The 23,586-nt window shown below is 43.1% G+C and overlaps 1 protein-coding gene across 1 annotated transcript; it reads right to left on the bottom strand.

Moving 5' to 3' along the window:
- Positions 1-13,354: 13,354 nt before the first annotated feature.
- Positions 13,355-21,609, bottom strand: LOC106820949 (NAD-dependent protein deacylase-like). The gene is made up of 6 exons (XM_014825568.1): positions 21,341-21,609; positions 16,032-16,130; positions 15,552-15,678; positions 15,158-15,245; positions 14,416-14,587; positions 13,355-14,091 (listed from the first exon to the last, which is right to left on the bottom strand). The coding sequence occupies exons 1-6, from the start codon at positions 21,569-21,571 to the stop codon at positions 13,903-13,905; spliced, it is 906 nt and encodes a 301-aa protein (XP_014681054.1). The 5' UTR covers positions 21,572-21,609; the 3' UTR covers positions 13,355-13,902.
- Positions 21,610-23,586: the final 1,977 nt, after the last annotated feature.

Genomic DNA, 23,586 nt, shown 5'->3' with positions numbered 1-23,586 from the left:
TATTAGCAAATATATGCGTACCGTAATCTCCTGTACCGGCTTGAATATATTGAATACCCCCTGTCAAGAGCGTATAAAGAAGGAAAATTCTCTTGGCAATCCATGGTGACACACGCACGAGCGCCATCTATACCTTTACATTAATATAGACATTGCGGGGGTACCCAGGGCGTGATGCTACGAGCAAAGTGAATATTATAGATCGAAATTTACCAAGCAAACGTGCTGTCGGCCCGGCCCGTCTGGCTCCAGTTTGAACGTATAAGAACGGTCGACAAAAATTTTCTTGTCAGTCAACGGCGGGCGACGTCGGAGCGCCTTTTACATGTATAATAGCATAACGGGGTACCCAGGGCGTGATGCTGCGAACAAAGTGAATAGTATAGATCGGATTTTACCAAGGACGCTGTGTCACCCCGATTAGGAATGTCAATAAGGACTAATAATGTCGTCAATAATCACGGCGTCACAGGAGAAAATGCTTCCAAATTCAGCTGAAATGATGGCCTAGCCACGTAGATTCTAGTCTGCTTACGAGGAGCTAGGGCACAGACTCGATGGGCAAAGCACTCAACATGCACCTTAACAGGTCGGACTTCCAAGTATGTAATCACATTAGCCTATAAAGTAATATTTCAGCAGACTTTGACTTTGGAAATGCGTAATCCGCGCTACAATCAATGAATGTATTGTAGCCAACCTAAGAGATAGGACTATTGAAAATAAGATGGGTAGATAAAATGATAGAAGGCGAAACGACATTTTACAAATTGCTTTACGACAATATGCCCCGAGATAAAGTGCTACGAGACAAAGTTGCACGAGAAGAAATGACACGAGACACAGCAAAAAAGACAAAATTCCAACTTTATATAGTATTCGAAAACAATATAGCATAGGTGATTTTCCTGTCGTTTTCATAACTATTCCAGGCATGCGAAGAATTGTTGCATGCGGACGGTGTCACACGCAGACGTAAAAGGTTATTATTTATTTCTTTGTGCATTTGAAATATATATCAACGTCAACATGTGAAAATCCAGGGGCAATAAAATATCAAAATACTCATCACGTGAAAATTCGCAACGCTCCGCACTCAAACACCCTGCACATGCAGCTACACACTCACTATGGGTGTTGCACAACAGTAGAGGGCGTCCATAGGCTGCAGGCCTGAATAAGCATCGAACAGAAATTAATTAAAAATACGCACACTGTTACTGCGCTTACAAAACATACACTTTATTCATGTTAAAATTATAACTACAGATTCATGCTCTATGCTCCGCTCGAAACGTTTGCCAGCTCTATGATCAGATGCGTATTTCTACAGAGTAGTCGGATCCCGCTTCATACACAAAAATGGGCGACCAGCGCCCATGGCTACGCCACTAGCTGGAATGGCACAATTACACAACACGAATAATTTTACTTCTAATGCTTTCTAGACGTCCACGAGGCATCTACCTTGCGTGCATAATGCAAATTATTGCACTCTAGTGCCGAATTTCGGCGAAAAAAATGCCAAAAAAAGGCCTTTTCTAGAGACGAAATAGTGCAACAATTGCGGTGAACAATTGCGGAAGCTTACTGTTGTACACCTCCTATAGACTCACATTTTGTGTGCAAGCTTGAATAAGCACTTAGCTACTGCGCGCAGACTCGGGTTCCCAATGAGAAATGGAGGGCGTTGCTATGGCAACAATAGCTATAGAAATAGCCTTGATTTTGCGTACCTGCACTACAATCACGTAATATTAGAGAAAGTGCCGCAAAGAGAGCTTGCCTATCGGCTACTGCTGTTATATCACTTGTCGTACACCTGTGCAACGCTGCGGCAACCGCCATCGCCTATAATAACTGGTCACCGTACACACAAAGAATTTTTTTTACCTCGGTAAAATTATATTCCTTTTACCAAATCAGAGGCCTTGTTACACATAATTTAACCGCGTATAAATTATTTTTCTGTTTCTGTTTATTTGGCTGTGTCTGTCTGTCTGTCTATCTGCCTCTCTCGAGATGCATGTATTCGTTCAATAGGTGTGTTCGCAGCTAGACACTGTGAAGGGCAAATACACGTTTAGCGACACGGAAGAAAAAGCGATAGTAAAAATGCAAATTTGTGAGTTTTGCATGCCGGCTTTGGCTCTAGTATGAAGTCAATACTTGCACACAAACCAATGGCCGAAAATTGCAATGGTAGAATTCCCTATCCACGCGTATGTAGCCCCGCTAAATGAGTGCATGCCTGTGTCTAACGTATATGAGGATTCTCAGAAGTTATGACGCCTAACCGCTGGAATGATTTATGTGGCGAAGAAAGTTTTGTCTGCTGAACTGCATTTAAGGAGAAGTTAAGCAAATAACGCACACACGCACGCATAACACTATCCATTTTCTGTTTAAAGGTTAACGAGTTGATCAACTTTTTAACAAATTGACTTAAAGTCGGTAGCGTAAACGTAAAAGTTTAGCGCTCAACAAACTGATATTAACTAGTTTAGAGATTAGAACATGTTCTATTTTCTCAACTTTTGGTCAGCGAGTTGATTAACTATTTACCACTCAGCCACTCTGATAATAGCAATTAGGTGTTCCCCCCCCCCCACACACACACTCACGGGGGAGATGATTTCTGCGCGCGTTTTTGCTATGGTCGATAACGAAAACCAAGCTTAAAGCCTAGCGCAGACCTGCGATTTTTGGTTGCTCGTCGCTGCAACCTAGCTGCAACCGCAAGCGATCGCTCGCACGCTTCACCGCGTGTGCGCATGCAAGCGACTTCTGTTGTCTTTCCATGACTTGCTTTGTTCAATGTTTTAGGAGTTTACATGACACTAACACTAGATGGAGTCTCATATTATATAGGGCCATTCCACTATTAAAAAATCGATTTGCCATAACTCACCCAAAAACATTCAATCATGTGGTAGAAAATTGACCCAATGAGACAATAATCAGTATTCCTTATATATGATATTATATGATGAATAAGAAATATTTACATAGTATTATAAATCATAACTAAATAATGAATTATATATTCTACATATAACTCTTCCTACGCAGGCCTTTATATATTTAAGCCAGGATTATTTCAGTGTTGCAGCTCCGACGAATAGAGACATACATACATAATAACACACATTTTTCACGTGATGAGATGGTGCTCGCTGATTGGTCAGACGAGAATTTTTCATCGTTGCAAGTCGCTGTCTACCCGCACACATGCGATTTCGGAGCGACGAGTTGCTGAAAATCAAATCAGTTTGATTTCTTGCAAACTCGTTGCAAGTGACCAGAATCGCTACGGGTTGCAGTTGCACGTTCCCGCAGACGTAGCGATTTCACAGAATCGCTCCCGAGTTGCATGAAAAAGTATTGCGCTAGGCTTATGCAATGCAAGGCAAAGCAATGCAAGACAGGCAAATGCAGACTCTTTAAATTCGTAGGATACATTCTAGTTACTAATCAATGATCAATGATCGAGATAACAGCTATTAATTATATATATTATAATTAAGTTATCATCCAAGAGAATAAATGACTAATAATGAGACATGAGCATCAAGTTTATAATTATAGTGTTTAATAAAACATTCCACAGTTCGAACATATAAAATATTCAATTTGTTTACAATAATTGATCACAGTCTGTGTATCTATGTATACATATCAAGAGTAGATAATAACATGTTATTATCTACTGTCTCTACAGTATCTACAGTATCTACTTATCTACAGTATCTATCTGTAGATGTTATTATCTACTCTTGATACATATGTATATTGACACTGTATTTATCTACATCAGGGCCGTAGTGGCCTCCCAAAATGTGCCACTGCAGAAAAATGTAGGATCACCCAGTGATAATATCAAGAGTGGCGGTTAGTGTGTGTGCCGCAGGCAGGCATGGCTAACGCCGCGATCGCGAAGCCGATGCGGGGGGTCTGGGGGTACTACCGCATAAATATTTTGAAATTTAGAGCCTGGAAATGGCATTTCCTGCATTTTCAGGCTATGTTGAAAGCAACCAATTCTGATCATTTCAAAAGGTCAATTTGTAAATTTCAAAAAAGAATGTAGCTAAAGCTGATGTTTTGACTAAAGTGTCTAAAATATATATTATGAGTATGATAACTAATAAAACATTGTTTACAAAATTGTATATATTATCAGTACATAATTATGAAAAATAATATAGTTTTTAATATTTCCGTTCCAGTGCATCGTACTTCAGAATATTATTTGAAGCCGGGCCGTGAAGGCATGCATGCAACGTGTTTGTGTTGTGTGTGTGCGTGCGTGCGTGTGTTGGCTGTGTGTGTGTGTGTGTGTGTGTGTGTGTGTGCGTGTGTGTGTGTGTGTGTGTGTGTGTGTGTGTATGTGTGTGTGTGTGTGGATGTTGCGTTGGTGTGTGTGTGTGTGTGTGCGTGCGCGCGCGTGTGCGTGCGTCATCTCTCTCCGGGTCATGTTTTTCTCTCCCTCTACATAATACAACAATTATTGGTTCAAGTGCTACCAGATAGATTTTAAAGCAAATCACTGTTCCCCACAGTTCGGAGACCCCTCTTTTTAAACGTGTCCAGTTTCCATAGCATTGAATTTCAACGAATCCTAGTTCGGAGACCCCATTTTCGAACATTAGCCGGTTCCAGAGCATACCACATTCAACAAACATTAGTTCCAGAGACCCATTTTCAGGTCTAGTTGTTCCAGAGCCCCCCATTTTTTACTTCGCAGTGGCACATAACTACCATAATGTGGAGTGGGTGCCCCCCCCGGGGTTTCATCTTCCTTGGTATATGTTGCTCCTTGGTTCCCTGCACAATTTTTTCGTAAAAATAGTGCCACGGCAGTGCCGTGCTGCCGTGGCGGCCACTACGGCCCTGTACATTATACATACACGCGTCTACACTGCTCACTAGAAATGTGATCAGGATTCCGTTTTGGATGGTTGAAATTCATGCTAATGAATCATCATGTTGCTCTCCCCTTATTATACTATTTAATTACGCAGTGGCTACGGGTACGGTAGCCGTATCTTAATGTCTCGAGGCTACGGGTACGTCAGTCACACTACGCATGCGCTGCTGCCATATCTTAATGTCTCGAGGCTACGGGTACGGCATTCCCATTCCCAAGTACAAACAGTCACCCTATCCCCAACCCCAACCCTAACCTTAACCCTAACACTAACTATAAACCGACTCGGCTATCTTATATACGCGTGTCAGAGTACCCAAATTAATCTATGGTTTATAACCTTTTGCTTTCAATATTTTGCATCTGAACTGACAATCAATCCCAAACAACTGTTGTAGGCTAGCTAATTAATTAATTAATTATTAGGCTGGAGATTAATGAACCGTGAATTAATTTCCAACGGCATTATTTTGTGGGAAAGCGACGCATGCGCAAATGGACTACCGTACCCGTAGCCTCGAGACATTAAGATACGGCTACCGTACCCGTAGCCACTGCGATTTAATTGCGATTTACAATACCTACAGACATCAGAAAACACTTAGAAAGTCATCTATATTATGTGCTAACATAACATGATCCATGTAGAACCCAATTCTAAGTTCAAAAGCTTGACAGTGGGCAGCAACTACGAGCAACAACACTTCTACTAGTGTACTATGTGGTGGTAATAGAAGCTCGTCCTAATCATCATACAGGAGCTCAACGAACATGTTAAACATTGTATTGTGGCTTCGCTGATGTTAACAACCACCAGGTTGCGTTTGTTTGGACGGATCACAACAATGGCGACCAGATGAGTGCGTTCAAACAAACCCACCAATTGTTAGCTTACAGTTAAGTCAAAGTTAAATCAATTCCCGTGCCTATGTGGCACATATAGGGCGGTGCCTAACTCCGTTTCTTTAACCCGAGGCCATGCAGCTGCTTCCACAGTAAATACTACAGCGGATGGGGGGGGGTAATTAGTCCAAAGAAGTTAGTTATTATGTTACCAGCTGCCTAGACTATTTCCTTTGCACTGATTTACAACGTGTAGCGGTTGCCAGATTGAGGATGCCTGCACTGAGGGATAAAGACGGACAATGAAGTTATCGTCTTACGTTTTAGTCAGCTTTGTTGGCAGCCCCCTATAACGGTCTGTGCGGCACGCATTACGCCTAGACATTGGTGATACTACACAATGAAGATATGCCTCTTATTTTAAAGTAAAATACATGCGAAACATTACAGTAGTAGAATATCTGCCTGCATTTTGACTAGGACACCCTATTACACACAACCGAACGAGGCTGGGAGAAGAGCGTACGGATAAATAGGAGTAGAGACAAATCTGTGTTGGTGGTTAAATCCGTAAACACTGAACGGTAAACGTTGCAAATGGCGACGAGGATAAAAGATTAAATTCGATTCTCATCTCAAGTTACAAATGTGACTTGAGACGAGATGTCTGCTCTGAAACAGCTGGATGTAGGATTATTTCCTGAGTTTGATCTGACGGGGGATTCCTCCAGTGTTGGCCCCATATGGCAAAAGTATTTGAAAGCCTTCATGCGGTACGCTAACGCCAGAGGTGTCACCGATGGCAGTCAAAAGAGGCTTATTATTAAGATGTGGGGGTCAAATGTTACAAGATTTATATGACACCCTACACCCAGAAGACTCCGAGGAAGAAGAAGGGGATGGAGATACACATGCCAACCAACCTGCCGGAGATGGTGAAGGTGAAAGAGCACCGCCGGTAGTGGTGAGAGACAGGTTTAAAGAGACTGTTGAAATATTGTCAAAGCATCTTGTGGTGCGAGTTAACCTGCCTTTCGAGAGACATGTTTAAACGGCTACTACCAGAGGCAAATTAGCCTATAAGCCGGTACATAATACGATTGAGAGAGAAGGCTGCCAACTGTGAATTCATAGATGAGGATGACCCAATCAGGGACCATATTATCCATACATATGGGTCCACAAGTCTGCGTAGGAAACCTCTACAAACAGGAAAAAACTGACATTGTCGAAATTGCAGGAGATTGCTTGTGCCTATGAAGCTGTTACGCTGAAACGAACCCGACAGAGGAAGATGATGACCATGAGTATACATTTTGCGTAAAAGGTTAAACTGACTGTGACAACGTGGAAGTCCAGTTGGGAGTGGTACCAGTGAAAATGGCTATTGACTCTGGTACCAGTACGAACATCATCTGCCAGTCTTTGTGAGAACATCTGAAGGAAAAGCAGGTCAAATGTGCATCACAGAAATGTACAAAACAACTCTTCGCATATGGATCTAAGGTTCCATTACCTGTAATAGGTACATTTCAGTGCACAGCAGTATACAGTATACAGTAGTGCAAAATACACAAGTGCATGTAGAGATCATAGTTGTGAAATGGAGTGGACAGCCATTACTTGGGAAGAGAAATGCAATGCAACTCGGTGTGCTGAAAGTGGGACTGAATATAAATACCATAGCAAGTGACAGCATCGAAAAGGAACGTGGTAAATGCTGTACAGGTATTCGACCAGAAATTGGAAGAACTGCTTAACATGGATATTATCGAACGTGTAGAAGGGCCGACGCGTTGGGTAAGCCCATTGGTGGTAGTACTGAAGCCGAACGGGAACATTCGAGTATGTGTCGACATGAGGCAAGCAAATAAAGCGATCATCCATGAGCACCACTAGACGGACATGCGGCCCGGTAGTTGCGCGCAGCGCACGACTTGCTGTGCCCCCACAGCGAATACGCCGACCACTTATTGTCCACTTAGACAGATAACTTAGACAAGGGTCTGAAAACGAACTCCGCGAAAATGGGGCGGAATCCAACCGACATTTCGCGATCAACGCCTAGAGGCCATCTCCAAACGGCCCCTAAACATTTTTGGGGGTGGCGCACCTCAACGGTAAGACGTAGTGGCTCCTACAAGAAACCCCAAGAAATGCTGTCAATCAGCGACCGCTCATTGGCCGCTACGCGATGACGTGGGCTACTGCCGAGTATAGCGTCATGTCTATCACAGAGGTTTTAACGAACACGCATACGGCACTCCACGTGCGCGGGCGCGGTCTAGATGCTATCTCCAAAACCGCCGCCGCCGCGGCGCCTGGCTGCGTACGTGGCAGGTTCTTACCAACCTCCTCTCCCCGCGCTGCCCGTGGCGACGGCACGTCATGCGAGCACGTGGTGGCGTGGCCGTGCCAGTTTTTACACGTAGCTAATCATACGTACACGTACATACTGGCCCCTGCTGCAGCGCGCCCATGCAGCAGGAAAGCAGCAGCAGCAAAAAATACTGGCCCATGCAGCAGCAAAGCAGCAGCAGCAACAAATACTCGCCCCTGCTGCAGCACGCTCCTGCAGCAGCAAACCAGCAGCAGCACCAAATACTGGTCCCTGCTGCAGCGCGCCCCTGGAGCAGCAAAGCAACAGCAGCAGCAGCAAATGCCTCCACCCAAGGCCGCCGTAGCCGAGCCAGTGTAGGTGTGACAAAAACGTGCCTAAAAAGGTGTTACGCTGCCCGCTATACGCATTCGCGTGCCCGCCCTCCTTCGGCGCGCGAATTCGTATAGCGGGCAGCATGAGATGCTACATACAACACCCCGCGGTCGCGTGCGCCCAGTCCCGCGGAAGTGCGCGGCTTAATCGCTCTCGGCGGTCGGGGAACAACGCATCTTTTGCGCAATGCCATATTGTAGCCGGTCTCTCTGGATACTAACTGTGGATGAGGTGATGCATGACCAGCAGCAAAAAATATTCAGCAAACTTGATGTCAAATGGAGATATCACAGAGTAGAGTTCAGCCCAGAATCACGCGATAAAAACGTTCGTGACACATTCTGGATTATTCCGGTCAAGACTCATGTTCAGTGTTATATATACACATCGGATAGTGTATTTATACTAGCCCGTGGTTGGATGGCAATCCATATTTTAGTATTACCCACTTCCGGGGCGCACGCGTCTGTGCATGCGTAATAAAAGTTTCCGTTCATGGCTACTTGCGAGTTAGCTTTCATTGTGTATCATCATGGTTAATAGGCCTGTGCCGTAGTATTTGGACGCTCGCCCGAAACTGGACGCTCCTAAGTGCGCATGCTTGCATGCTCTTTTGTTTTTTTCTTGTTTTCTTTTTGTTTGGATATTGTTTTGCAGGGCCGTAAGAAATAGTAGCCATGTTCTTTTGTTTTCTATTTGTTTCACCTTGTAACCATAACAGAGTCTTACTAACTTACTACATTGCAAATTGTTTCAATCAAATGTTTCCATGAGGGACCGGGTTGGCCGCCATGTTTGTTTATTGCGACCGTTTTCGATGGGCAAGATGCGCAGATGACTAATGCGCATGCTGCGCATGCACCCTTGCAAAACAAGAGGCGCCTGCGCGCATGCACACTTAGGAGCGTCCAGTTTTGGGCGAGCGTCCAAATACTACGGTACAGGCCAAAAGCCGTGTAAATATCTAACATCTGGAGATGAGGATGTGTTGAGAACATACAGGGAAACTGAGAGAAGCCTGCTACAATATACATACGATATATCATACTGGTGAAGATAGCAGGTGTCATTGGACGTATGGAATCATTCAATGACATGATCGAGTCGTGGGAGTCGTATTCCGAAAGGCTGGGGCAATATTTCATCGTCAACAACGTGACAGAGGAAATGAAAGTGCCCGCCTTACTAAGCCTCATCGGGGGAAAACGTATGGCATCCTACGAGATTTAACCTCACCTGCCAAGCCAGCAACGAAGTCTTATACCTTTCTTGTTGATTTCATACGAGAACACTTATCTCCAACACCGAGTATCCTCGCAGAACGTTTTCGTTTTTACAAACGTGATCAGCAGGAAGGAGAGGGAATTAGTGAGTATATTGCGCAGTTACGAAAATTATCAGAACATTGTGAGTTCGGTAGAGATCTGATGGACTCACTGTGAGATCGTCTGGTGTACGGCATTCGGAGTGCTGCTATTCAGAAAAGGCTTCTCTCGGAGAGAAAACTTGACTTTGACCATACCAGATCGATAGCCATCGCCATGGAAACGGCAGCACGTGACGCAGTGGAATTACAGGAGAGAAGCCGGAACCCCGGAACAGTGTGCAAGGTACATGTTGCATAAGGTCAGAAGAAACATGTCACACGTCCACAGAAGTGCCCGCAGAAGAACAAAAAGGCAAGTGATAAACCATGTTTTCGTTGTTTGCGATCCGGGCATGACCCAGACGGCTGCTATTTCGAACACGAAAAATTCAGAAAATGTGGAAGGATAGGGCATATACAAAGGGCTTGTTTATCAGACAAAAAGAAAATTCACCATGTATTGGATGAAGAAAATACATCACCACTTAGTGAGCAAGCAGCTACTTATACAGTGGAGGACTTTGATTTATTCTCAGTTACATGTAATACAGAGAAGAAGTCAAGTGTGAAAACCTTCTGGGTTGAACCGGTGGTCAACGGGAAACCACTAAAGATGGAACTAGACACAGGAGGTGTCTGTGATTCAAATGAAAGATTTCAGACAGCACTTTGGTACACAGTTACAATTACGTGATACAGAGAAGAGGCTTAAGACGTACTCAGGAGAGACAGTCATTCAAGTTGGCCGGGCAGACGTGAAAGTGGAAATGAATGGTCAGATCAAAACACTACCATTATATGTTGTCAAACAGGGCGGTCCACCATTATTCGGGCAAGACTGGTTTCAAGACATCAGGGTAGATGAAGCACACATATTCCAGTTGTCACAAGTAGAGACATTACCAGTGACGTCAGCAGTAATTGCCAAGGAGACGGCCAAAGGTCAGACCTTAGCACGTGTGCTCAGAGCAGTTACAGATGGGTGGGCATGCTCCAACAAGAATCTCACAGCATACTATGACAAAAGACTTGAAATAAGTGTGCAAAATGGAGTTATATTTTGGGGAATTCGAGTTATTATTCCGCAGAAACTCACAAGTACTACAATTACGTGGATATCGGCAGCGCCAGAAAAATATCAGCATGTCTTGGAACAGGTTCTGGCCGGATGCGGTGCCAGTAACATTTCCGACAATATTATCGTTCAGGGAGATACACAAGAAGAACATGATAAATTCATGCTGGGTGTACTGAAGAGATTTAATGAGCGTGGTCTGACTTTAAATAAAGACAAGTGCAAATTTAACCTGACACGGATAGAATTCATGGTACCTCTGTTGTCAACCAGAGGTGTGGGGCCAACCAAAGAGAAAGTCAGAGCCATAGTGGAGGCTAGGAAGCCAGAAACAGCATCGGACGTACGTAGTTTCCTGGGTCTAGTCAACTTCAGTGCAAGGTTCAGCCCGGATTTTGCTAGCGTGAGTGAACCTATGAGGCGACTAACCAGAAAAGGCAAAGAATTCAAATCTGGCCCGGAACAGACCAAGTCGCTCCAAGAACTGAAACGTCGGTTGGCCAATCACGAAACATTGGCTTACTTCAGACAAGGGGAGAAAACACAGGTCATAGCTGATGCAGGGCCTGTCGGTCTTGGTGGAATATTAGTTCAAATACAGGATGGAGAGGCCAGACTTGTGAGCTATGCCAGCTGCAGTCTCAGCAATGTAGAGCACAGGTATTTTGCAAATCGAGGAGGCGCTAGCATGACTTTAGGCTTGCAAGAAGTTTCATACGTACCTGTCTGGCATCACATTTGAACCAGTTACGGATCACAAGCCTCTTGAAGTGATCTATTTAGCAAGGTCGAAACCATCTGCTCGTATCGAAAGATGGGTACTATGCTTGCAGCCGTACGTGTTCAACGTCATGTACGAACCGGGGAAGAATAACATTGCTGACGCATTGTCTCCGTTAACACAGATCACAAAAGCACAGGAGAATGTGGCAGAGGAGTATGCTCAGTTTGTCACTAAAGCAGCGACACCACGATCTATGACGACACGAGAGATCGAAGAAGAATCAGCCAGGGACGCTGAACTACAAGAAGTGCAACAATGCATCAGTCTGTAGAAGAAGTGGGAACATTGCAAGTCAGCAGGCTACAAACATTTGCGAGATGAACTATGTGCTGTTGGCAATGTAGTGCTGCGTAATAGGAAAATTGTCCTGCCATGTAAACTGCGACCATGTGTAACTGAACTAGCTCATGAGGGGAGCCCAGGCATTGTGGTGATGAAGCAACTGTTGAGAACCAAACTGTGGTGGCCAAATATCGACAAAGAGGCTGAATGCCAATATAAATGTAATGCCGTGCTTTTCACAGCTGCCAACTGGTTGGTATGCCAAATGCACCTGAGCCTATGTCATGCCAAAGGGACCGTAGGAGGATGTGGCAGTGGATTTTCTTGGACCATTGCCAAATGGAGTAAATCTGCTAGTAGTGGTTGATTACTATAGCAGATACTTTAAAGTTGCATTCATGAGAAGCACGACCACTGAGAAAATTGAGGCACTGGCGAGAATGTTTGTGACACACGGTCTTCTAGTGACGCTCTCATCTGACAATGGGCCACAGTTCAGGTCTGTTGAATTCAGGCAGCATTGCAAAGACAATGGCATAAAATTGCTCCGGAAAACACCTCTATGGCCACAGGCCAACAGTGACGTTGAGTGCTAAAACAGATCATTGTTGAAAAGACTCAAAATCAGCCAAATGGAAGGTGAAAATATGCAGCAAGCTGTGCAGAAATTCCTCATGCAGCAGCGCACGACACCACTTGCCACGACTGGTGTCGCACCATCCGAATTGAAGTTTTGGCGAAACATCAGGACTAAATTACCTGAATTTAAGGAACAATACTCATGGATAATAACATAATATTCATGGATGAAGGTGCGAGGGATCACGACTCTGAGAAAAAGGAGCGACAGAGAGAGTACGCTGACCAGAGAAGGATGGCACAGACTCGTACCTTGATGACAGGAGAAAGGGTACTACTTAGAGGGGAGAAGGATTATAAACTCTCAACAACGTTTGAATCTGAGCCTCACATGTTAGTGAGCAAGACTGGAAACAAAGTTGTTGTTAAAACGCCACAAGGAGTGAGGTACGAAAGAAAGTTCTTTTGTAAAGAAGTACAACGAAAGACCAGCTAGCCCACTCTCCGAGTATGAAGCCAGCAACATCGTACCAGATAAACTCCCAGCAGAGGGGAATCCAGCAACTGAAGCTGCACCAGAAGTGATAACCCCGAAGAGATCTGTGCACGCGCAAACGGCGCCAAAGAGGTTTAATGATCTTGTTGTGGGTGCAGTTCTATTGTTTGATTTTAATGCATGATGGATCTGAATGACTTTGATACAAGGACTAGTACACACAGGGAAATTTGAACAGTAGAGTTCTTTTCATAGTTGAGAAATGTTTTCAATAGACATCCTGCAGTTGAAATCATTAATTGTGTTATATTTCTGATCCAAGGAAAAGAGGGATGTAGTGTATAGCCCATCCATATTATAGTTTTTCCATACAGTTCCAATTGATTATAATTACACTCGTTAGATGGAGCTGTTGTACCAGAAAGGGGATGGAAAAACTAGTACAAATCTGTGTTGGTGGTTAAATCCGTAAACATCGGACAGTAAACGTTACAACCTCAGAATCTTGCTTTTGAGAATTTGCTGGCAAAATATGCTCCGCCTAAAATGGCACAGGAGTAAACAAAATAGCCCTCGTTAGTGCAACTGGAGTAGAGGCTCAAGAGCATAGACTATGCATCAACCACACCCTAATGCTAGTGCTACACGATAAGAGTTTCACATAGTGCAGGATATAATTTTACCAGATAAGTAGGATTTCAATTATAGGCAACCAATGAACATACCTGATATCATCAATATGTATCATCTACGTCCGAAAAACTATTGCACGTTCCAATTTTGATAAGAATTGAAATGGTTTTACCAATTTATAATAGAAATATACAAGCACCATTAATGTTCAGTATCATCTCTTGGAGAAAGGGCAATGGGTACATTTTCCCCAGCAGGACCATGAAAGTGAAAGCCAAAGGTTTTTGTAACTGAAGTCTTTTCCATGTTGAACTCAGCTACTGGAACACCACGTGCTGCCACCTGCGGGGCAAACCTTGAAGCCGGATAGACGACAGATGATGTACCCACCTGTGGGATAGAAACAGCAATTAAGTACAATTGACATAATATACGTTAGTATGTTACATATAGTTACTACAGTACAGTACAGTACAGTACAGTACAGTACAGTACAGTACAGTACAGTACAGTAATATAGTTACATACAGCATTTTGTTTCGATGATACATTTATGTTTTTTAACCAAACCTTTAACCAAACCCACCTAACCAATCTTTATCAACATAGTATAGGCGTAGTGATTAAAAAAATTTCGGTGGAAGTTGAAATATGTCAGAATAATCAAATTTGAGATTGCTTTTAACTACATTTTATTGTTCCATGTGAACCCACCACCAAGCACAGATCACATCGGGCAAGTTCCATCTCCACCTGGTCCATAACGGATGACTCAAGGTTTTCACCAAACCACACGACATGTGGTCTCAAAAGACCACTGCACTTTTGGCAGAGGGGAAGTTCATCAATGGGTATCCGAGCATCTGCTGCCGTTGGGTCAGGTGCTCTAGCAATAAAACAAAACTAGTAAAGCAAGACCATGGGCATGGTCAACACAAGTCTTTAGAAACATAACACTGTGCCATGTCAAAAATTCACATGATTAAAATATACCAAACATGCCAACAAAATTCAATCAAAAAACATAAACATACAAAATTCTGTCTTCTGAGTACAGCCAAACGTCACGTGTTTGGACATTATAACAATGTTAGGATTAGCACGTTTCATCGCAGATTAGTGGCGACTAAGCTCGGTCACATCACGAAGATCAAATGACCATGCGGTATGCATATATCACTCCGACCGTACTGACTAGATTTTACCTTGACCGATTAAATTTTACTTCAATGATTCCTCATTTTTACATGTTGGGAAAATAGGACTGGTGTTTGTGCTAATAAGACAAATATAGTGTAAAACGATATTGTAAATGACATTATCAAAATTTTCCCATAAATGCTTTATAATAAATGCCACCCAAATAGGTTTGTGCAAGGCAAACTCGGGGTCAGTTACATTTTGAATGCGCAAGGGTTTCAGAAGTGTAATATTTTAGAAAAATATATGAGCTTACCCTTTCCCAGTCAAGGCAGTGCAGACAGGACTATCATGGTTTGCCTTGACATCATTGCAGCGTAAACACCTTGTTTTAAACAGATTACCTGTAATTAGAAACATGCCTGTTAATAGAGAAGACAAGATTTTACCACAGGTTTTTATAGTTGATGTTGATATTAGCTGTACTTGAGATATTATTGCTTTACGATAATATTGTGGATAACTGTAATAAGAGCCGAAGCCATGACTATCTGTGTAGAAAAGCATTTTTCAGACAGACGTACTACACACAGTGACCAATTAATCCAGTAATACAGAACATGGGACTGCAGTATGCCGACTCAGCTGTTAAGACAAAGTGGGTGGCAGCAAGCTCACTCTACTCTTATTTAATGTTACTTGAGAATTACCATGTAGTTCAATTATATTTTTCGACCCAGCTCTAAAATGAAGTTCGTCAATGTTTTGTGTAATAACAACAAGATGACGCCCTTCTTTCTTTAGCCGTGCTTCAGCTTCTGCAATTGCTACGTGTGCCTGTAGGGGAAATCATAATATCACATTAATTCCACATCACCTATGCTATAATATACACGTCAATGGTGAAAAGGACTACGTATCAAAACCTGCGCTGCCATTTACCCGAAACAAAACGAATACATAGTTTTCTCACATTGGTTGATTAACATGTACATTACAAGGCATATGTTTATATTATACTCTATTATATTATGCTTATATTATACTAAGGCATATGTTTATAACTAAGAATTCAACTGTGTTACCAGACTGCCACTACCATATACGAAGTTGTGGATAGGTGGTTAGTTAGTTATGGTTAACTAATCGCTATGTGTTTGAACCATATAAAGTAGCAGGACGTTAATTGCCTTGTTAGGTTCTTTACTCAGCATAACTTCTCTCCTGTAGTGATAGAACTCCCAGACCAGCGATGGGTTTTCTGTGAATGCCTCAGGTGAGGCAAGATCCTAAAGCAAAACAACAATGTTAAAACATTGTACGTAATTTAGCCTAATTGTTTTGCATCAATTTTAAATATCTTGCAATTGTAACGAATAGCACGAAGCATAAAGTAAGACTATTATTGTATTCTGCACTTATCGTGCATGCACACAATATGAAAACAAAAGGCCATGACATTACATATCATAGCAAGACAGAACCAACTGATATCAAACAGTAGAACTGAAGCTGAACCTCAAATACTACTTCTCCACATGGAGCCCACACACGGCCAAATCCCAACAGGAGATTGGGAATGGGAGCAATTGGTATATTCTACACAATTCTTAAAATCTGAGTGACATACCAGCTCAAAAACTGCTGAAACCCTCTCCCGTTATACCGAATGATGTGGAACTATTTGTAAGTGTGTATATGGAACATGCTACTAGTAGTTATAGCCGAGGCCTCGACATCGGAAACATTCAAGAGGCAAACTAACTTTTAACTAATTTCTACTCAACTTACTTGACTAAAGTTAGTTTGGGTAGAACTAACCAAGAATGTGATCAAGGCATTTGATGTCTACTGCAATCCTCCTATAAATGAAACTGTCAACCGATACAAATTCTGCATGAGAAATCAGGAAGATGGAGAAACGTCTGAGAATACCCTGATGGAACTCACACTGTTACCAGCTAATTGCAATTTTGCCAAATTACACGACAGCGTTATTCGTGACTCTATTGCGTGAGAAATAAGAATATCTGTGCTGAAAGAGACTTCTCAGGGTGACTGAATTAACGTAGGAACATTGTGAAAAATGTCTTGTCCAAGGTCACCAAGAAGACTCATGATTGGTGATCGATGGACAGTCATCTGCACATGCAGTGAAGCACAAGCACATGAGGAAGAAAGGGAGTGGAGGAACCACGTACAAACAGATGCTGAGCCCTGCAGTGTGAAGGACATCCTGAGATGGTGAAGGAAATGTGCCCTACTTATAGTATACAATGCACCAGATATTGTAAGAAAACCCATTCCAGACTGTAATGCAAGACTACTTAAGTCCATTTACTGAATGAGATACAGGCTTACGCTGTCATTGATTCAGTCACAATACACGTTGAAATTCAGAGATTTAGTGCCAGAGGACATAAATTCTGTGCGAAAAAATCACCACAAGAACAACAATGTTAGTAGATTTTGTTCTGATCCAATATGATAGTAGAAGGAAAGCTGGTTAGATATTCCAACTCAACTCCAGAGCAGCATCCAATGTATTCCAAGTATTCGTGTCAGTGAGAAATGAATGTATGTTCAGGGTGCAAAATTAACGGGAGTCCGGAGTCAAATACTCCCCGATTTACTGTCGGACTCCCTAATTTGACATATGCAGGAGTCCGTGTGGCTCCCTGAAAATTCTGCTATACTAACTAGTTCGTTCCAGAGCACGGCCTAGCAGAATTACCGTATTTTTTCAGCAAATCTTTAATTTTGAACTTCAGATTACGGACTCCCTCTTGTTGAGAGCAGCGAGTCCGTTGGACTCCCTTGTTAAAAAGTTAATTTCTACCCCTGATGTTTGTATATATTTCTGCATGCGTGTGTCAAGGCATTCCACTCCCCCTCCCCTGCATTCTCCCTCTTCCCTCCCCCGCGCACTTCTCCCGTCTCCCCTCACTATCTCACACAGTCGCTCTTTCTTTCCTACCTGTGCCTTCTCTCTCTCTGTATGCCTGTCTTTCCTCTCCTGTTTCTCACTCTCTGCCCCTTTCTCTCCCGCATGCTCGCTCTCAGGCTCTCTTCATCCTTCTCTTTCTCTCTCTCTCTCTCTCTCTCTCTCTCTCTCTCGCTGCTTTCCCATCTTTCTGTCTCTCTATATCTTCACCCTCTTATGTATCTCTATGTCTATCTCACTATCTATCTTTCTACAACTGTCTCTCCCTCTACGTCTATCTCTCCGTCTCTCTCATTCTTTCTTTGTCTCTGTCTCTCTGCCCCCATCTTTCTTGCTTTTGTATACCATTTGTCACACAGGCACTTGCAGCGTTTCAATAAAATATAATGCTAAATAAATATGAAATCTATTTACTACCAAAGTCTTAATGTTTCTATACTCTCTTTCACCTATTATTACCGACAATTTTCTGCAAATGCCGTCCAAATGCTCATCTGCAACAAACGCTGGCTGCCGCTGCACACTGACACATAAATATATAGTTATATATTTATATTTATTTATATTTATGTGTCAGTGGGCAGCGGCAGCCAGCGTTTGTTGCAGATGAGCATTTGGACGGCATTTGCAGGAAATTGTCGGTAATAATAGGTGAAAGAGAGTATAGAAACATTAAGACTTTGGTAGTAAATAGATTTCGTATTTATTTAGCATTATATTTTATTGAAACGCTCCAAGTGCCTGTGATTTGTCATATATTTTCTCTAGTGCCCTCTTCTACCCCCTTCTCTCTCGTGTGTGCATGCGCTAACTATGGCTGAGAGGGTCTATGTCCCCCAGGGTACTGCCAGAACGTACCCTGGGTACGGTCCGGTATACCGGAACGTACCCTGGTACTATCTAATATGCCGGACCGTACCTCGCCTACTCCACTAACGAGTCTAGGGAGTCGCCTATGCCTACTCCCTAACCCTAACCATATCAAATATAGCGCGTTCAATTTGCTTCCCCAAGTTAACCTGGGTATACTCGGGCCAGACCCAAATACGTTCGATTTGGCAGTCACGTGGTATTTTGGGTCAACGCTGGTGAGGACGAAGTAACCCGCTCGCCGAGCCGCTCACTTGGGGGGGCTTGGGGAAGTATCCCACAATCCATTGCAACGACACCATGCATGGCGACGATATCAGTGCGGGATCAGTGCTGCATGAATGTAGCAGTGTGAATGACTGCGTGTGTTTGCTCAAGGACGGTGAGTGGAGAGGATGATGTTTATTACTGGACATGCTCTCTATCCTTGAGCCGCTCATTCTTAGCTAGATTTCATTAATAATAAGATTGCAATTGCTATTCTGTTTTTCTTGTCACTGGCATCAATGATAATTAACCCGGGTTAACCCAAAAACCGTTCGTTTATCTTCCCTAACCCAGATGCGTTCGATTACGTACCAAGGTTAACCCATGCAGGTGGCTCTGTAGATACAATAATGTAACCCAAACCCAAGAGGATAACCCAACCCCTATCCTCTTGGGTTTGGGTTACATTATTGTATCCAGATGAGACGGGATACTAGAGAAGCGTTGCCGAAAGAAGGTGTTGACCGAAGTGCTGAGCGCAGATCTTGCGCGCAGTTCCCGCGGAAGACGCACGCGACCGGAGACGTCCTACGACAGTATGCAGCGCTGGCAGCTATGGATCCGTGCGCCGAATGCTTACGCCGGCGCGACGCACGTCCATAGCTGCCAGCGAACAGTCCACAATTTTAGTGGGGGACACAGAGGGCAGACATTTGGACGTGAACAGTGTTCACTTGTTATAAAACCATAATGTCTCTGTTCGTAACCTAGCTGTGTCACGCGAAATCACAGAAGACTGACAGAAATTTTCGCGTTCGCGAACCTTGCCCAGTAATGGAAATGGCTGCAAGGACAAAGGCTATATAGACTGGGACTCACTCCCACCTCGATTACCCATCGAGTGACTAAGCTAAGCCGAGAGGTGGAAGCGAGTGCCAGTCTATGGGCTATAGGCGGCGCGCAGGCGGGCACTGCTTTTCCAACTCCCGTACGAGCCTCGCCATTTGGAACGTTGCAAAAACGTGTTGCAGTGTTGCGGCTGACAGCCAGCCTTTCTATTACTGGCAAGGTTCGCGAACGCGAGAATTTCGTCAGTCTTTGTGTGATTTCGCATGACACAGCTCGGTTACGAACAGAGACATTATGTTTTTATAACAAGTGAATACTGTTGTTCAAGGAGAAACAAAGATGGAAGCTGTTGAATGCATGTGTATTCGTGCTGTGAAAGTTTCAAATGAAGTGAGCGTCGAGCGAATTTTGGCAGCACGCTTCCTACCTCCTGCTATATATATTAGTGTAAGCGTGCAACAGTCGCGCCGCGCAGAGCAATGGCAGCCGGCAGCGTACGTTGGACGTAGGATTTCGACAGAATTTACAGGAAACTCAGCCAATAGTATAGGTCAAAAGGAGTCCTATGCTATAGAAACATGAAGAAGTTGGTAGTAAATAGATTTCGTATTTAGTTAGCATTATATTTTATTATATTTAGTAGGAGGAGTACTAGTAAACAAACAGCAGTCGTCATTATTAATATAGTAACACTAGTACGAGGTAACAACAGTTTGTCATATTAGCTCCTGGTAGTAATAGTACTAGTACTAGTATACTGTAGTAGTCCTGGTACTTAGTAGTACTAGTAGTACTTACTAGTAATTAATTGTAACATGTACTTGTAGTAATAGAAGTATTCGTAGGTGTGGATACAATTCGATGCTCGCATTGGGGATCGTGTTAGATATCAATATATATATAGCCTAGGTGCCTGTAGAATCACGAGTACGAGGCACACATTGGTTTTATTGGGACTCATGTTCTCTATCCTTGGCGCGTCCGAGTCGGAGCACTCCGGAATTTCACGTGAATTCTTACGGAACACTACAGTTCAAGTTTCCCACTGTTCACAGTTTAGGCACTTCTGCCACCATGTGAAATCTTTAGTTTGATGAGGAGTGTAACTATGCAGAGATACAATAGACAGATAAGAGTGACAATGAAACTAACTGTAATTATTAAGAATAGCGAAGACGAATTCTATATATCGTATCCTCTAAACTCAGCCAGTCAACGCTACGCATAAGCGCTATATATTGTTACAATGTCAACAAAAAACTCCGTTATTACAGCAAAGAAAGCGCGCCTAGTACTTGTAGCGAACAAAATCTTGGGAGCTTTTCTAGCCCGTCTCTACCTAACTGGGTAGTGCGATCCTCGTGCAATGGCAAACTGCTCAATTCAGCGAAAAGCCGCTTCAAGCCTCTCCTAGAAAGGACCGGAGTACTTGCGTTGGTAAGGGCAGCGAAATTGCAAAAGTGCGCCGCGAGCGGCGTTGAGCGCTTCGCGCGGATATCCGGCCTGCAGATCGTCTAGTCACTAGTGGCTCTGGGGAAGCAAATCGAACGCACTAATAGTTACCAGGGTACGTTCCGGCAGTACCCTGGGGGACATAGACCCTATGAGCCTAACTATGTTTACGTATACCGTGGCATTCCAAATTCTCCATAAACCGCCAGCACCTCTGAATGTAGGCACACCGCTTTCAGCGCTCACTCCCGCACCAGTTAAAACAACAACATTCTTGGCACAGGCAAATATTTTCCTGAAAGCCATCATATCTGAACTAGGTCTCGATGGTTGTGCCATGATTTTAGAAATCACGTTTGCCTTTGTTGAGCACACAATCTCCAGTTGCCACCTGAAAACACGCAACATTAAAGACAGAAAAACAGGAAACCGCAAAACAGGAGTGGCTGCGCGACGCGACACTTCGCTCGTGTTTTTTACGTTGCACCGGCCGTACGGTGGTGCCGCCTAGTGTAACGTAGGTGCCGCTTAGGTACGTTCTTTTGCTAGTCGAAATAATTTTTAATCATAATCCAGAATTAATTGAGCCAAAAATCAATTGAGGGAGAAGAAAGCCCAGTTTTTTATAATTTTATTTATTTATTTTTAATCATCATGTTCACTGAAGGTGCGGAGCTTGCAAGCTCATGTTGGCATATCGTTAACCATGCAATGTACCGTAATCCGTAATAAATAAATAAAATAAAGAAATAAATAACTTGAAGGTTTTGAACAGGTAGTAGGTACATATAGGATATTAGACACAAGTACATCATTAATTATACCAAGAATCTGAAATAGATATTATATATATATATATAATATACAGACAAGTAAATGTAGTGTGTGTATATATATATAGCGCGCAGCACACAACACGCACGCACGCACGTGCTTGGTATATGCAAGCAACTGTCCAAAATCATTTGGTGACTGAATATAAATGAAATAAAACTCTGTCCCCTCTTTTATTCATTTTAAATTAATTCCAAGCTAAGTTTTTTAACTTTATTATTTTTTTTTTAATTTGTTGTCACCATAACATATATACATAATTAAAAAATAGTCACTATAATATCAGAGGAAACCTCCATTATAATCAAGAACAGTTGGCAGCTAAGTGGCAATGATATCAGTCATTAATTTGACATTAAATGACAGTCATGTAATGTAGCTAGGTCGGAATTTGCTGTGCGCACCACCTGCCTGTCGACCACCCTCTGTTTTAACACGTTCGACATTTAAATGTGACTAAATAAAGTGTTAATTTAAATGTTAGTGACAGGCCCTAGATCGTTCACTTCAGGCGTTACGTCGCCATGAGTGCACACAAGTCGGCCCGCCCGCGACTAGTTTGAACGTATAAGAACGACCGAAGAAAATTATCTTGGCAGCTAGTCATGGGCGACCGACGTCGGAGCGCCTTTCTCATGTACATTAGCATAGCAGGGAATCGTGGTGTGATGCTGCGAGCAAAGTGAAGAAGGTAGATCTGATTTTACCATGCACACGTGCCGTCGGCCCGCCGGCAAGAAAAACGAATTTTTGTATTCACTTTATTTAATATATTTTTTCTCTGACCCTAAAATAACGACACATACACCAACTCACGCACGCCGCGTGCGCACGCACATGTGCTTCATCACTTAATTCATGATTTCATGTGCATGTAAACTTTGCTTCACAACTCAGTCTAGCAGCCGAAGGCAGTGTACTGGATGATATGTATACCACCTAACTTCGTAACCTCGTGAATAATAGTCTTCGAAGTCCAAGGGACTATATCTAAGTCGGAAAGCAGGGCCGTAGGCTGTGGGGGGCAAGGGGGTAGCTAGCTCCCTAGATTTCGGAGCCAAATTAAAAAATAAGCTTAGGTAATAATTGTAAATAACCCTAACGTAATATTTTAGGTCGCTAATTATTCGTGAAAGACTTGTCTCATACCCACCCCTACCACACTATGGACGTCGATCAAGAGCTGCGCCCATCACTCATCGTGACACAGTTAAGTCATGAAATTTCACCCCCCCCGTGGGATTTGTTTAGCCGATACGGCCCCGGAAAGAGACAAGTTGATCAAAGCGACAGATTAACACTGCAGATCGCAGTACAAATGAAAAGCCTCAAACTGGCAATTTACTAAAGAGGAATTAAGGGAGAGAATTCCAATACGGAATGACAGACACAAAGAAGCTCAACTTAAAGGGATCCTTAGAAGATGGCACATATATCGAAAGCAACGATCACGCTCAGATGATTGAGTGCAACGAACAGGCTTCATCAAGCAAGAGGGAATGCCAATCTTCACAATCTTCTGATAAATTTTATGGAAAGTTATAAGTTTAGCATGGAGAGAGCGGACACGAAGAGGAGGCTAATAAAAT

The sequence above is a fragment of the Priapulus caudatus genome, unplaced genomic scaffold, assembly GCF_000485595.1.
Source record: "Priapulus caudatus unplaced genomic scaffold, Priapulus_caudatus-5.0.1 Scaffold53, whole genome shotgun sequence".
Taxonomy (NCBI): domain Eukaryota; kingdom Metazoa; phylum Priapulida; class Priapulimorpha; order Priapulimorphida; family Priapulidae; genus Priapulus; species Priapulus caudatus.
Note: the sequence above shows the minus strand (reverse complement) of the source record. Positions and strands in the feature narration are given on the sequence as shown.

What these genes read in the sequence shown, in the direction of transcription:
- LOC106820949 (XM_014825568.1), bottom strand. Translation starts at nt 21,571, where the DNA reads ATGTTGCGTGTTTTCAGGTGGCAACTGGAGATTGTGTGCTCAACAAAG. An exon ending in GGAGAATTTGGAATGCCACG is followed by an intron (nt 16,131 to 21,340) that starts GTATACGTAAAC and finishes GTTTTGCTTTAG; the next exon opens with GATCTTGCCTCACCTGAGGC. An exon ending in TGAGTAAAGAACCTAACAAG is followed by an intron (nt 15,679 to 16,031) that starts GCAATTAACGTC and finishes TTTCCCCTACAG; the next exon opens with GCACACGTAGCAATTGCAGA.